The sequence below is a fragment of the Aedes aegypti genome, chromosome 2, assembly GCF_002204515.2.
Source record: "Aedes aegypti strain LVP_AGWG chromosome 2, AaegL5.0 Primary Assembly, whole genome shotgun sequence".
Classification (NCBI taxonomy): Eukaryota; Metazoa; Arthropoda; class Insecta; order Diptera; family Culicidae; genus Aedes; species Aedes aegypti.
The window spans coordinates 13,315,520-13,328,816 of NC_035108.1; the positions used below are offsets into that span (position 1 = coordinate 13,315,520).

The 13,297-nt window shown below is 36.4% G+C and overlaps 1 protein-coding gene across 3 annotated transcripts in view; it reads left to right on the forward strand.

The window, feature by feature from the left end:
* Positions 1 to 13,297, forward strand: part of LOC5575755 (BAI1-associated protein 3) — a 436,766-nt gene that overhangs the window by 58,195 nt on the left and 365,274 nt on the right. For all 3 annotated transcript variants that reach the window (XM_021839915.1, XM_021839916.1, XM_021839917.1), the window contains exon 2: positions 10,538 to 11,270. In XM_021839915.1, the coding sequence (XP_021695607.1) occupies positions 11,018 to 11,270 (253 nt within the window). In that variant the 5' untranslated portion in view covers positions 10,538 to 11,017. The remainder of the gene's footprint in view (positions 1 to 10,537; positions 11,271 to 13,297) is intronic.

A 13,297-nucleotide genomic window follows, 5' to 3' on the forward strand; every position in this document is an offset into this window, starting at 1 on the left:
TTCGGACTGTCTCTTGTCTTTGATTTATTTCTGGTGCTCGAGAGTGTACCTATTTTTTTTCTTTCTAATTCAAAGCTGGTCATCTTTTCTTGCTTGGTATGTTCGGAGGTCTTGTTGTAGCTTTTCTTTTCTGCGGTCGGGTGAGTGGTGCTGGTCTTCGAACTGGCTTGAGTGACCAACGGGAGAATATTGAGCGATTCTGGTGTGTAAATTTTTCGCAGTGTGATAACTTCCTTATTCTTTTGCTCCAGTTTCTGTTCCAGCGTCTTCAATTTCTGGAGGAGGTCTTCGATAGTTCCATATTCTTGTGCAATGGAAAGCCGTTCCTGGGGCCCAGCTCGCAAAGCCGTCTCTAGCTGTCCGATTCTTGCGTCGCGCTTCTTAATCTCCAGGTCTCTGGCCTCAACTTGTTGGATAAGTGCCTCGATTTTGCCATCCTTATTTAGCATGTCATGTTGGAGTTTTTCTACTTTCATGGCTAGATCTTCAAATTTCTTATCCTGGTCACTTTTGACAACAGAGGAGTACGTAGTTTTTCCCTTTCGCTGCTCGAAGGCCTGTTTGGCCGCCAGGTATGAGATACCTAAGTCCACACGTAGGTGTTGGATTTCCTCCTCAACTTTGTACGTAGGGCATTTTCGTGAGCTTAGAGAGTGATCAGAAGATTCGCAACGACTGCAAAAAGCTGCTGGAGCTTGCAAGGAGTCTCACGGTCGCTTTGATGGTTTTCCGAGCAATTACCACATACTGGTAACTGCTGCTGACAGCGTAATTTGGTGTGTCCGAAATTGTAGCACCCAAAACATAACATCGGGGCAGGGTAAAAAGGCCGCGTTCGGCATTTCAGCCAACCTACCTCGATATATTCCGGAGCCACTGTTCCGTTGATGGTTAAGATGACTGTTGGTGTGTTGACTCTTTCTTTTCCTTCCGAGCGGGTGATACGTCGGATGTCGACAACTCCTTGGTCCTGGAGCTCAGCTTTCAGTTCTTCATCTGAGTAACAAACTGTGTCCTTGCAGCTAATTACACACTTAGTTTTGTTGAGGACAGGGTGTTCGCTAATTTTAATCGCGGTACCGTCCGCCAGCTGGTCCATATTCTTCAACCGTTGAACTAAACGATCACTTCGAAGCTTCAGCACATAGGAAGCTCCTTTGGCCTCGGGAAAGGCTCCGTCTATTGGAACGCCAAGATATGCCTCCACCGATTTTCTCAACAGAAATGGTGCATTCGGTAAAGATCCATTGGCAGCCTCCATTCGCAGCAAGACTAGATTGCCATGGCTTTCCTGGGAGTCGCCCCATTCAGGAAAACTGCGGCCTGTGAATTGCCCTCCTAGCATGTTTGACGGTCCCGGGCCCCGAAAGGGGCCAGGGTGGCCTCCCATTTTTGTCGAGAATACTTCCACTCGTGTTCAGACTTTACTTTACAATTCTACGAAAATCTCCACCGTCCGATACGGCGTTATCGGGCTCGTATCGTCACACAGAACAATTAGCACAACACTATTGTCTATTGCCTTTGTTCACTTTGGTACCTGTCTATACTATTATGTGCGATATGCACCCGCGTGCTTTTTTGTGGCTTTGATTTAAGATGATTAGCACTTTTCTTTATGCCACGAAACAGATGTCGCAGAAATTGTTCGCTCGACGGGACACCGTAGAAAACAGATTTCGATTGGAGAAGTGTCGCACAGTCTATCAGCGCAGGGAAAAACACGACTGTTCGTCACAAGACCAACTGTCGAACTATATCATTTATAAAAATTGACACAGTTGGACAAATTTTATTGTTGTCTGTTTGTGATTGTGTGTGTTTTTATGTACTTTTTTTCGACAGCATGATTTTTTTTGTTACTCAGTTCCTCTTCTGGCTACACGATAACTGCAACTTAATGGTTGCTGCCTATTAGGTTAACTGAAAAAATATCAAAATCTGTACGTAAGTTTCGGGAGGGTAAAAACTTTTAGTTCGGTAGTTTCAAACAATTTGTAAATGATCATTCTACAATGGAGAGTTTCTTGCTGTATCCGATTCATCGGTTTCAGTCTGAGTTTAAATCACGAGTAGTAGATTTCATTTTTCTATTTGAAATCTCAAAACTTAAAACCAGCACTACGCTATAAAAAAAATCTCAAAACAAACAAGCTTTATCAAAACTAATCTCTTTTTCATCATTTCTAGAGTACAATCAATAGTTCGGTGCATTCCGTTTGGAATCATGCCTAATCTGTGGCTCTTGCCTGCTGTCTTCGAATCTGTGATGAGAACATAATTTTGAAAGATAAAAAAAACGACAAAACATATATAGGACAGATGGTTGAAAAACATTGTGTTTGGTGGATTTTTTTAAACCCAGTTTCAAATGTTTACCTTTTTTCTCTTCAATCTTTTCTTCTTTGGACATTTTGTTTTTCGATTTCTTGGCAAAGCTCATTCTGTTCGTCTCTCTGTAGCAATTCAATTATTTCTATTCTTGTTTATTCTATCTCAATTGAATCTCTGAACTTTTTTTTCTGAAAAATAAGTTTCAAAGTTGTCGCTAAATGTAGCGACAGATGGGATGCGCACTTCCTTCTTATGGTAAAATAATTAACGTTGTAAAACTGTATTGAAATAACCAATCAATATAAATCTAATGCATCAAAGATAGAGTTTTCAGGCTTCTCGATTCAAGTGAAGAAGTCAAACTGTTGAATTATCTATAAGTTAATAACATAGATAGAACTGGATCCTATTCTTGGCACTTTTAATTCACTTCGGCAGTGTTTTTTTTAAATGTCAATTTGCTCATATTTAGTCATAATATAAATCGTATTGAAGTGCTTCTTGTTGCAAAGTTTCACACCAATTGGCCGAGAAAATCTCCCCTGCCAAAGTGAATCATGAATATGCTCAAGTAGCTCTGCACTCTATTACAGTTAATTCGGACATCTATACTGCCGTGAATCGCAAGTCAGTCCCATCTTTAAAAAGTAGGTATTGAGAAAATGGGCTGTGAAGTTTCCAAAATCATTTTCCATACGAATATTAAAAAAATTCTAGAAAGTTGGAACATGCTCAAATCTTAATGAAACTTTCGCTATTTGCTTTTCACTACGAGATCTTTCCGAGAAAAATATAAATATAATCAAAATACGGTTCAATTTTGTGTCACACGATGCGAAAGTCTGTAGTGGGACTGATATGCGGTTACTTTTCATTATGGGACAATTTGACTTGCTGTTTTTTCCTATTTTTTTTCCGAACAAATCCTATTATCTAATAAGTGCAGCTGAAAGGGCATTGGAAGATATGTTGAAAACTGAACTCAACTCAACAACTTGCGATTCACGGCAGTATATGAAACTAAAAAAAAATCTAAACGTAATTGTATATTGTGGTGGGGATGGTACACAATTTATGACACCCTTTATGGAACTTTATGGTCAACTCCCCCCCCCTTTTCTCTCGATTTTTGTATGAGACGTCCAAAAATGTTGTCGCACTATGCCTGGCACAAGTATACCCCATTAGGCATGAATATAATAGGCATAAAGATGTGAAGCATAAGGATGTTAGGCATAATGGACTTTATAGGTATAAATACATAACGCATAACGGACAAACGTTAAGAACAATGAGCATTTGGCATAAAATTACTTTTTTGACACACCATTTGACACACGTTTTATTCTATTCTATTCTAAACGCTTGCACAACCAATATTGAAAAGTATCCTGGAAATATCAGAATTTCTTCTGGTACTTTCTTGTTCACATTAATATTTGCAGCACATCGATAATGTGCTGGAATTGATTAGATCTTGACAATTAATTAACTGTGCATACGTTTGAACGGCCGATTTTCGATGGTTATCACAATGAATGACTATTAGAAATTGGTTGAAAAATTCGACAATCCATATTTTTTATTTTCAAAAATAGCTTGTTTCTCAAAAGCATCATCAAGACGCCTCCTAAAAATCAAAGAGCAAACATTTTCCAGATATCTTAAAAGCAATTGTCACCGATTTTTGAGAGAAAAATATTTTAAATTTCTAGGGAACTAGAATGTGTAGAATTTTTAAGTTGAAAACACGTTTTGATGGAAATACTACAGCAGTATTAATATAAAAAATAACGTTAACGCCTTAATAGAGTTGATTTTATACACTAAAGACAAAATGTGTTACTTTTAAAACACCCCTCGAAGCACAATGAAATTCATTAAAACTGGCAACACTGCTGTTATGAAATCGAATTTGTTTTCCACGTATCTTCATAGTATACTATACCGAGAAAACCAATCGAAATACAGTCTACTCTTCATAACTCAATATTCAAGGGACAATCGACTCTTCCCAACGCCTCACTATGATAATAATAATAAAAAAAAAACAAAAACTTCATCATAGCACTTTTATGCAATTGGGAACAATCTGTACAAAAGTGAACAAATCCATGTTGTATAATGAGTTATGATGAACAAGGAAAAAAAGAAATGTATAATTAACCTCAACTATGTCTAAGGTGCACATCTACAAATTTAACCATAATCTGTATATCATAAGCTAATGATTAATTTTGAAGAAATTAATGGCTACATATAGTGATTCACAGTATATTTACAGTATTTGTAAAGCTTTAACAGAGGAACTAGCTAAAAAATGGGATTTTCGAGTACATTGAAATTGTCCTGAAGTTCGGATCCTAATGATCTAACGATTCTACTACAGTCTATACCTGTAATACACACTCATAATAATCCCAACCGATTCATTGTGTTTCAATTATTGCAAACCCTTCTAGAATTACTTCAAAGGTTCCATCAACAATGTTTCAAGCATCCCTATAAGGAATATTTCAGGAAAACCTCCGGGCAGTGGTTCAAAATTTCTACAAACATTTCTCCTGCTGATCCATAATAAATTTCTCCTAAAATTTCTTTAAATACGAATTATCACAAATAGATGGATTTCTCAGGAAATTGTTTTAATCTTTTTTCCATTTATTGCAAAAGAAATTATCCGAGAATTTTGCGAGAATTTTCACCGGTAAGATAAAGTATTTCCAATTCTTATTACCTGATATAAAGGAGAGGCTTCTGGTGGTACGTCCTCACTAGCACTGGGAGCCTGTTTCGCAGTGTAGTTTTCTAAGAGCGTTGCCAGAGCTACCGTGATGCATCAATACCTGGACGCTTAAGTGGACACAAATCTTCAAATTCAAATATGAGTGTGCTAAAAGCCCTAATGTTATATTGTTTGAAACATTATTTCAAATAAGATCTTCACGAAAGTGATGAACTTTTTAGTTAAAACAATGATTTTAACATGAAAATCATTAAAATTTTAGAGCATGTCTTGTCTATAAATCCGGACACCTGATGCAAACGATGTTTTTAAGGTGATTATAAAACGAGCCAAACTTCGAATTTTCAAGTGCACAAGACGAGAGTATCTGACATTAGATCGCGTTGAAAACCAATTCAATTGCTTGCTAGCTGGTGGTGACCAATGGGATAGATTTTCTACGCGGAGCGCTGTTTGGTTCTAAAGTCTTGTGCTCTTGAAAACTTGAGGTGTGGCTTCGTTCTATAATCACCTTAAATCCGGACACTTTTGAATCAAAATCCGGACATCTGTATTGTAGCATGTAAAATTCGTTTAATTCTAATGAAAACCATATCAACACACAATCAAATATAAATCCTTAATTAGCTTGAAGTTTGCGTTTGCCTTACAATGTCAAAAATAATAGCACGTCTGAAATATTAGTGGTTTGATTACCTGAGCCAAAGTGTATGTGGCTGGAACAGTAGTCGACGCGGCTCGAGCTGTTATTATTAAAATTATACACTATTTACTGCCCATAAAGTCATAACTGTCCCATATTGAATTAGTAGGCATTGAGAAAATAGCGCTCAAAGTTTGAGTTTTTTTCTTCTCATACAAATGTTCATAATTTTCTAGTGCATTTCTACATGCAATATTCATTTAACACAATCTCACAGATAAACCATTTTGCTTATATTGATCAGCATAAAATATAAACTTGAACACAATTCATGTTTTGCAGTTGCTATTTCAGTCAAAAGTTCATATAGAGACTGTTATGCCTTTATTTTTCAATATGGGACTGCATCAACTTCATATTTTTCCCCAACATTTTCAAACAAAGTATGTTAATTTTCATATGCATAGTAGAGTATATATTAAAATATGAATGTTGCGACGTAAAAAGGTGTTGGTTCGAAAATCCATATGGGACAGTTATGCTTTTATGGGCAGGTTTATTTCGCAATCAATTGGATTTTGATAACTTACTACGCTTCCTATAGTTATTTTTCAAGTTTTCTCTTATTTTTTCTTGCTTGAAACTCACTCACACTAGTTAAACGTGGCTCTTGTAGACGATGTCCGGATTTTGAAACACTGCCTCGTAATCCCGGACAGTCTTTTCGCACATCAATAAATGTGTATTTCCAGATTATTCAACCACAGTGCACTCTCCAAACTTTTAAAATATATTTTCTTAAACACTTATGATAAAAACTTGCTCAAAAAGTACACTTCACGAACTTTTACTCCAATCAAACGATGTTCGCGCGTTCATCGATAGCCAAACTTGAGTTAGAGTTGGGCCGCGACGAAAAGACGTCCAACTCGAACACATTATTTGTTTTTATTTTTATTAATTATTTGACGATGGTTACTAGATTAAAATTAAATGTAAAATGAATAGTATGGTTAATATTGAAGGGAGGGAATAAAAACCAAACGTATTGTCACTTAATTCCAACTTTAATTTACTAATATATTGAGAGTGTCCGGATATTGGTACCGTCCAGATTTTGATTCACCACGGTATTGGCTAAGAATTTTCTTTGAAAAAAATGCGCAATTCTATATAATCATTATTGATGTCATAGAACAGTGTAATAGGGTTTCATTCTACTTCGTCGTAAGCTATTATTCATCGTATCAAACTTAAAATATTCCACTACTAAATTCATTTTCCAAGCGTAATTTTGTGAAAGCTGTTATGGTTCATACACTTGTACACTAAAAATGCAATAAAACTACTGTATTTCGATAAATAACTTCAGTTTAATTATCCACTTTGGACTTTTTCACCGAAATCGCATGGACAAACACGATTTGAAAGAAATGCTTAGCGATCGACATCAGTCATACCACTTCACGATACAAGTTTCTACCCGCCCCCCTGTGTGACTTACATCGCCGGGCACTTATTTTCACTATGGAAATCCTTCGTACATCTTCACTGAAGGATTTCATTCCAATCACACGCTGTAAAAGTTCTATACTTCACGGAATTTTATGAATTTTCTTCAACGACCGCGTATAATTAAGAATGTATACAAAGTTCAATCTGTCGTACTGAGAAGAAAAAGCTTGTGCGCATCAATGTTCTGCTCGGCGTAGAAAACGGTTCCTTAGATTGTGTTGTTTTCGCTGCACTGTGAGCAGCTGTCATGATTGTTTGATTAAAAGGAATTTTGTATATGTGTTTGAGCTGAATTTTGATGATGAACAATGAATTTCAAAGGAAATTAATATATTTCAGCATGCTGAAGGAATGGAGGGAGATGCCCGTAAATCTAAATATTATAGTAAAACATTTTATTATACCGTCGTTGGGGGTGACAATGGGTCAAAAAGGGATATGTGTGATTTATTTTTTGAATAACTATCGCAATTTAACTCCAATAAACTTCAAATTTGGTGTGTATGTACTTTGATGGTACATAAACAACTGTTCAAAAAATTAAAGAAAAATATTGATTCACAGCGGCACCACAAGTGAATTAAAAATGACCCAATCTCACCCCATAGAGGGGGTGACATTGGGTCACTGTAATTGAAATAACTTGTTTTTGAGAATATGATTTCAAAACCATTCACAACTGAAAAATATTGACAAAACACGATGCAAACAAGAAAAAAAGATATCTAAGATGTTTCACAAGTATGATAAACCCACTTGAAAGAAAGATTATACTGAAAATTGAAGTGCTATGAGAAAACATATGTAAACCCAACATTTATCGTCAAGTTTACATAAATTTTCTTGGTTTTTCCCTCAAAATATCTTCAAAGTCTCATCCCCATTGCTATAAAGCCCATTCAGTTTCCCTAAAGGTGTACTGGAACAGTGATTATTTTAAACCTTCGGAAATAGTTAAATTTCGGTGCGACATTCCACGATCAATAAATTTCAGGCAGAAGTTGACGTCATAATCCCAGTATTTCAGCGATCCAACTCATTTGTACTTCCGTGAGATGTTTCTATAATATGAAAACACTAATAAATAATCAAATTTAGAAAAAAAACACCCTTTTGATAAAAATTTACGATGTTGCTGCGCACGAAACACAGTTGCTGGTTTGAGAAGTTGTCAAAATGCGTTGTATTGTTATTTAATGCACAGAATACTTAAGTAGACTTGTTTGATGTTTCAGAGATGCTGTATTTAGAAAGAATAAAAATATCTTAATGAAAAAAGAGAACACCCGGCACCGTAAAGTATCAAAAAAGTGGACTTGGAATTTAATTTACTATCGTTCTTGCTTGACCCAATCTCACCCCCATTTTCAATGTTTTAGACATCGTACCGAAAAAAATGATTTTTTTTGTGGGAAATCGAACAGATTCCGGAAAATACCTGTGATGTGTAATGAAAAGACTTTCAACATTCTACTAATACAACGATAGAGGCTAGAGTACATGCGTGATACTTTGTACAGGAGAAATTTAATGTTGTAAATTTTATCTATTTTCAACATGCAAGTTTATTGATGTAGTAAACAAAAACTACTAATTCTAAAAATGTATATTGTTATGAATTATGTGTAATAATATGTTCCCTAACATATGAATAATTATTTTAGTAATATCAGCGTTATTAGCTGAAATATTTCACAAAACATATTTTTCCGTTTTGACCCAATCTCACCCCCTAGACCCATTGCCACCCCCATCGACGGTAGCGTTAATATGTTGTATTTTGACTACTCACTATATCACAGTGAGCCGGTAGTTGTAAGACGAACTTGACAACTGATTGCGACAGAGTCGAAAACGATACGACGAATTGAGAATACGGCAAGATGCAATTTCATTGCATTATTTCCCAAAAAACTATCAAGATTTATCAAAATCTTATTGTACAATGCGAAAACCGTTCTCGGAAAGAATTGTTTGGCATCGGTTTTTATCAGCATCATTCACTGCAATACTAGAAAAATTGTAGGTTCTCATTGATCAAAACTTAATACGATGGATACTAGCACATCACCCTATTTGTACTAAAATTGAACATCGACGCAACGTATTATGATTCGTTGTGCTCTATACAAAATATATCCAATTGCGTTCAAGTAACGAGAAAAACAAATAAATCCCAACGAATAATGCAAACAATCATTCTTTTCTGTTCTGGATCAGTTGCCTCATAATTGAATTCTCTATAATGCATACCCAGCGCGCTAATCATAAAAAAAAGCTCCAACACCTTCGAAAGAGGTGTCGCAGCGCACATAAAGCTGCAGCAAAAATATTCATGATCCTTTCTTCGTGATCGAAAGAAGCAAAAAAAAAGACGGAACAAGAAGTACCTATTCTCAGCTTTTCCCCCGTCGTATTCAAGAGCTGCAGCTTGTTGCATGCACTTTTTTTTTCGAACGGCTACGAGCAGTTCAGCTTTTCTCCATCAGAGAACGATGCAGTAGGGTGCCCCAGGAAAACGCGTAAATCGATCTGGCAGAACCTCTAACCGATTTTTTAGAAAGCTGATTTGTTGTGCAAAAATGATAGAATACCTTTCATTCTAGGGTTGAGCATCATGACTTCTCGAAAAAAAATTTAGGACACCTTATCTTACATACATTTTAGGCTGGTAATTTACTAAAAAAAAAATGATTCAAAAATTATTTGTTTATAGGATCCGTCAAAACTGTTGACAATATATTTTAAATTTTCAATAAATAATAATACAAAAATGTTGATGAGTACTCATTGAAAAATAGAAAAAAATATAAATGCATCGAAATACAGTCAACTCCCCATAACTCGATATAGGAAAAATCATCGAGTTAGGGAGGTATCGACTTACAGAACACAAAACCAGTGTTACTGAGATCCACGGGTCCATCGATGTAGATATCACAACCATTTTTTACTATAATTCTCTAACTCGATATCAAGATACGGAACATCGAGTAAGGGAGAGTTGACTGAACATCAATTTTTATCAAAAATAACCATTTTCCATAAATTGATCCGACGGAACCTTTAAACGGTTTTTAGAAGGTTGATTTGTTCTACAAAAATGCTATAAATAAGCATATCTTTCATTCTAGAATTCTAGAGCACCATGAATTTTCGAACTTTACTTTTTTCTGTGCAACCCTAATGATGCAAGCGAAAAACCTGTCCGGAAAACTTTCCCAGACCTAATACCCATTTTCTCGTCATCCGTTTCATTTGCACTTATTTTTTGCTCTCTTATTTTTTCTCCATTCCAGGTCATGAATTGCGATAAACAAGTGGCACACTCTACCGGTTGAACTCACGCCTTGGAAAGACCGTCGTTTGGAAAAAAACGAAATGCAGAGTCACGAAACTGCAGCTCATCAGAGTGGTTGGGGTGATCGAAAGCTAACAACCACCAGTAGTGACAACGGTTGGGACGAATGATTTGCGAAGTGAGGGAACTGTGCGCGTGAAAGTGATCGTGAACAAGCCTTCTAGGCGTGAACAAAGAATTTATCTAAACGAATTCAAGCTTGCTGGAGTTATCTAGATAAGATTATAGCAACACGTCGCCTACTAGGTCGCCGTAGTTACAGTTTGTAGTTTGGTTCAGGTAGCTAAGAATACATCATCCGGTTGCTAGGATTAGTCAGTGTACCGTAGTTTGTGAGTGCGTTCGTGTGTGAATAGATCCAAGGAGATTACTCAGAAGAAAGAAAAAAGAGCATAGAGCATCCACTTCAGCCAGCACAATGAGCTTCTTCAGTTCACTTCAGCAGTACGTGACAAGTGGCGTGGCCGGGTTGGGACTGAATCCCCGCCGGTTCTCGCTGTCGCGGCAAGAGTCCACCGAGGCCACCACTCCGGCCGCCAGCCCCAGTCCGATGATGAGTTCCGGTAGTTCGCTTGGCGGCAGCATCGGGAGCTATGGACAAATGGGAGGAGGACCTGGTTCGGCTGGGGTCGGAATGGGAGCCGGAGCATCCACAGGAGCATCTGCACTAGGTACGTGTTCACAGATCGGTGTGTAAAGGGAAAGGATATGCTTGAAGATTTATCTGCGAAGATGATGGTGTATGTTTGTAATGTTTTTGTATCTCCTGGGGAGGGATCATAAATATACCGTGAGAAGCAATCCAAGAGATGACTCTATTGATAGAATGTTGCTTATCTTAAGTTGGAGTGTTTATATACAAAATAGGGATTATATCATCTTTAACTACGTTCAGACTCTCTTGATATCAGAAATCTAGTTTTCTCTGGAAATAAAAGTGTGATGGACAGTTAATATAAAGATTTGCGAACAACATCTAATTTTATTCTATTCTATTTTAATCAACGTGATTATTGACAAACAATCCGAAAGAAGTTGTCACTATAACGTTAACGTTATACATAAATGATCATCTCGAGGGTAGGTTTCAATTACAGGTCCAGCGTAGCTCAATACTGCGTACATTACTACTTCATTTCGCTCCAATTTACTATCTCTTTGTGTAATGTGATATGTAATGTTCTATTATTATTTTTTATTAATTTTCATAACATTATTCTCTATTCACCAATTGTGGAAGAATCTGATCAACAGAATACTGCTGCAAAAAATTATTATGGTTCAGCAATAAAAAATATCCACTAGGTAATCTCCAATCAGTATCATAGGTATCCGCACAGTTATGTTTCTGACCATTTGCATGATTTGTAACATTGTCATATACAACCCAACCTCTTTTTAAGACCGTAATGGGAGTGTTATAAAAAACCGGTCGTAAAAAACAAGGCTAAAATTATGTTTTTGGAAAATGCAACGTCTAGAATACTGGTCCGAAATATTCGGCAAGGTATGGATTAAGAACTTTCAAAAATGACCATTTAAATTATTATATTCTGATAAAAGTTGGCAACACTTTATGAATTATAAATTGAGCCAATTTTATGAGGTGTTATGAGCAGATACCAAAAAATTTTAAAGATAACGATACCAAATGTTCACCAAAGTTGAAGGAAGTGTTGTATACCATACAGTCGGCCGAAGCTCAAATGTTCATGTGTCTGGCAACACTGTTTGGGAAGAATTAAGAAAAGATCAAAATCATAAATCTTGAGCGCAATAGAAAAATAGAATGCTCAGCAACATAGGAACTCATAGAACTCATCAACTGTAGCCAACCAGTTTTTCATGAAGGGTTTAAAATTTGTATTGGCTAGGTTGAAACATTCTACCGCAGACAGACAGACGTTCAAGTTAGTCTCAGCAATTTTTGTAAAAAACGGCCGACACAAATCGCCATGTGGCAAAAAGTTGACGTATGCATACCACCACCATCCCGATCACACTTCATTGACAGCATGACACACAACCGCTACAGCAGCTGAAATTCTCAACGCAAAAAAACGATGCATCTATTTTTGCACTGAATGAGTGATGATCTGTTTATTGTCTAATTTATCATGTAAAAAGTTAATAAAATCCATTGTAACTTTTATAACATATTGGCATTTAGTTTACTCACAGATTATAAATGCTCTTAAGTGATCGTTACTAATGTAATTGTATTGGCGTGAAAGTATCTAGCATGCATATCCTGAGTACAGTTTTGATTCATATTACGGACAGCTTCGGATTCCGGACACTCTACTTTGTATGGGAAACATTTCACACGAAATGTTTCAATTTTTGCCTTTCAAAAGTACTCAATTTCGAGTCTCGTTTAAGTAAGCTTTTTCCATAAATATCTTTGAAAATTTAAAATGCCCAACTACCTTAAATGTCTCTTTAGTGGTTTGGCAATTTCAATTGATGGTTTGACTGTTCCATTAATGATTATCAGTAGCTGTCTGGAATTCGAATCAAAGTGTCCGGAATATGAGGCAAAAGTGAAAAAGCGTCCGGAATAAGAATCATGGAAAGGACACACATTTTGATTTATTCAAAATTATTAAAGTAGCGGAAGCGTATTCTTTACCTACCATTCGAAAGTTAAGGGCATTCGACGCTCGATAACGCTAAGCAATCATATAGAATGATTTAT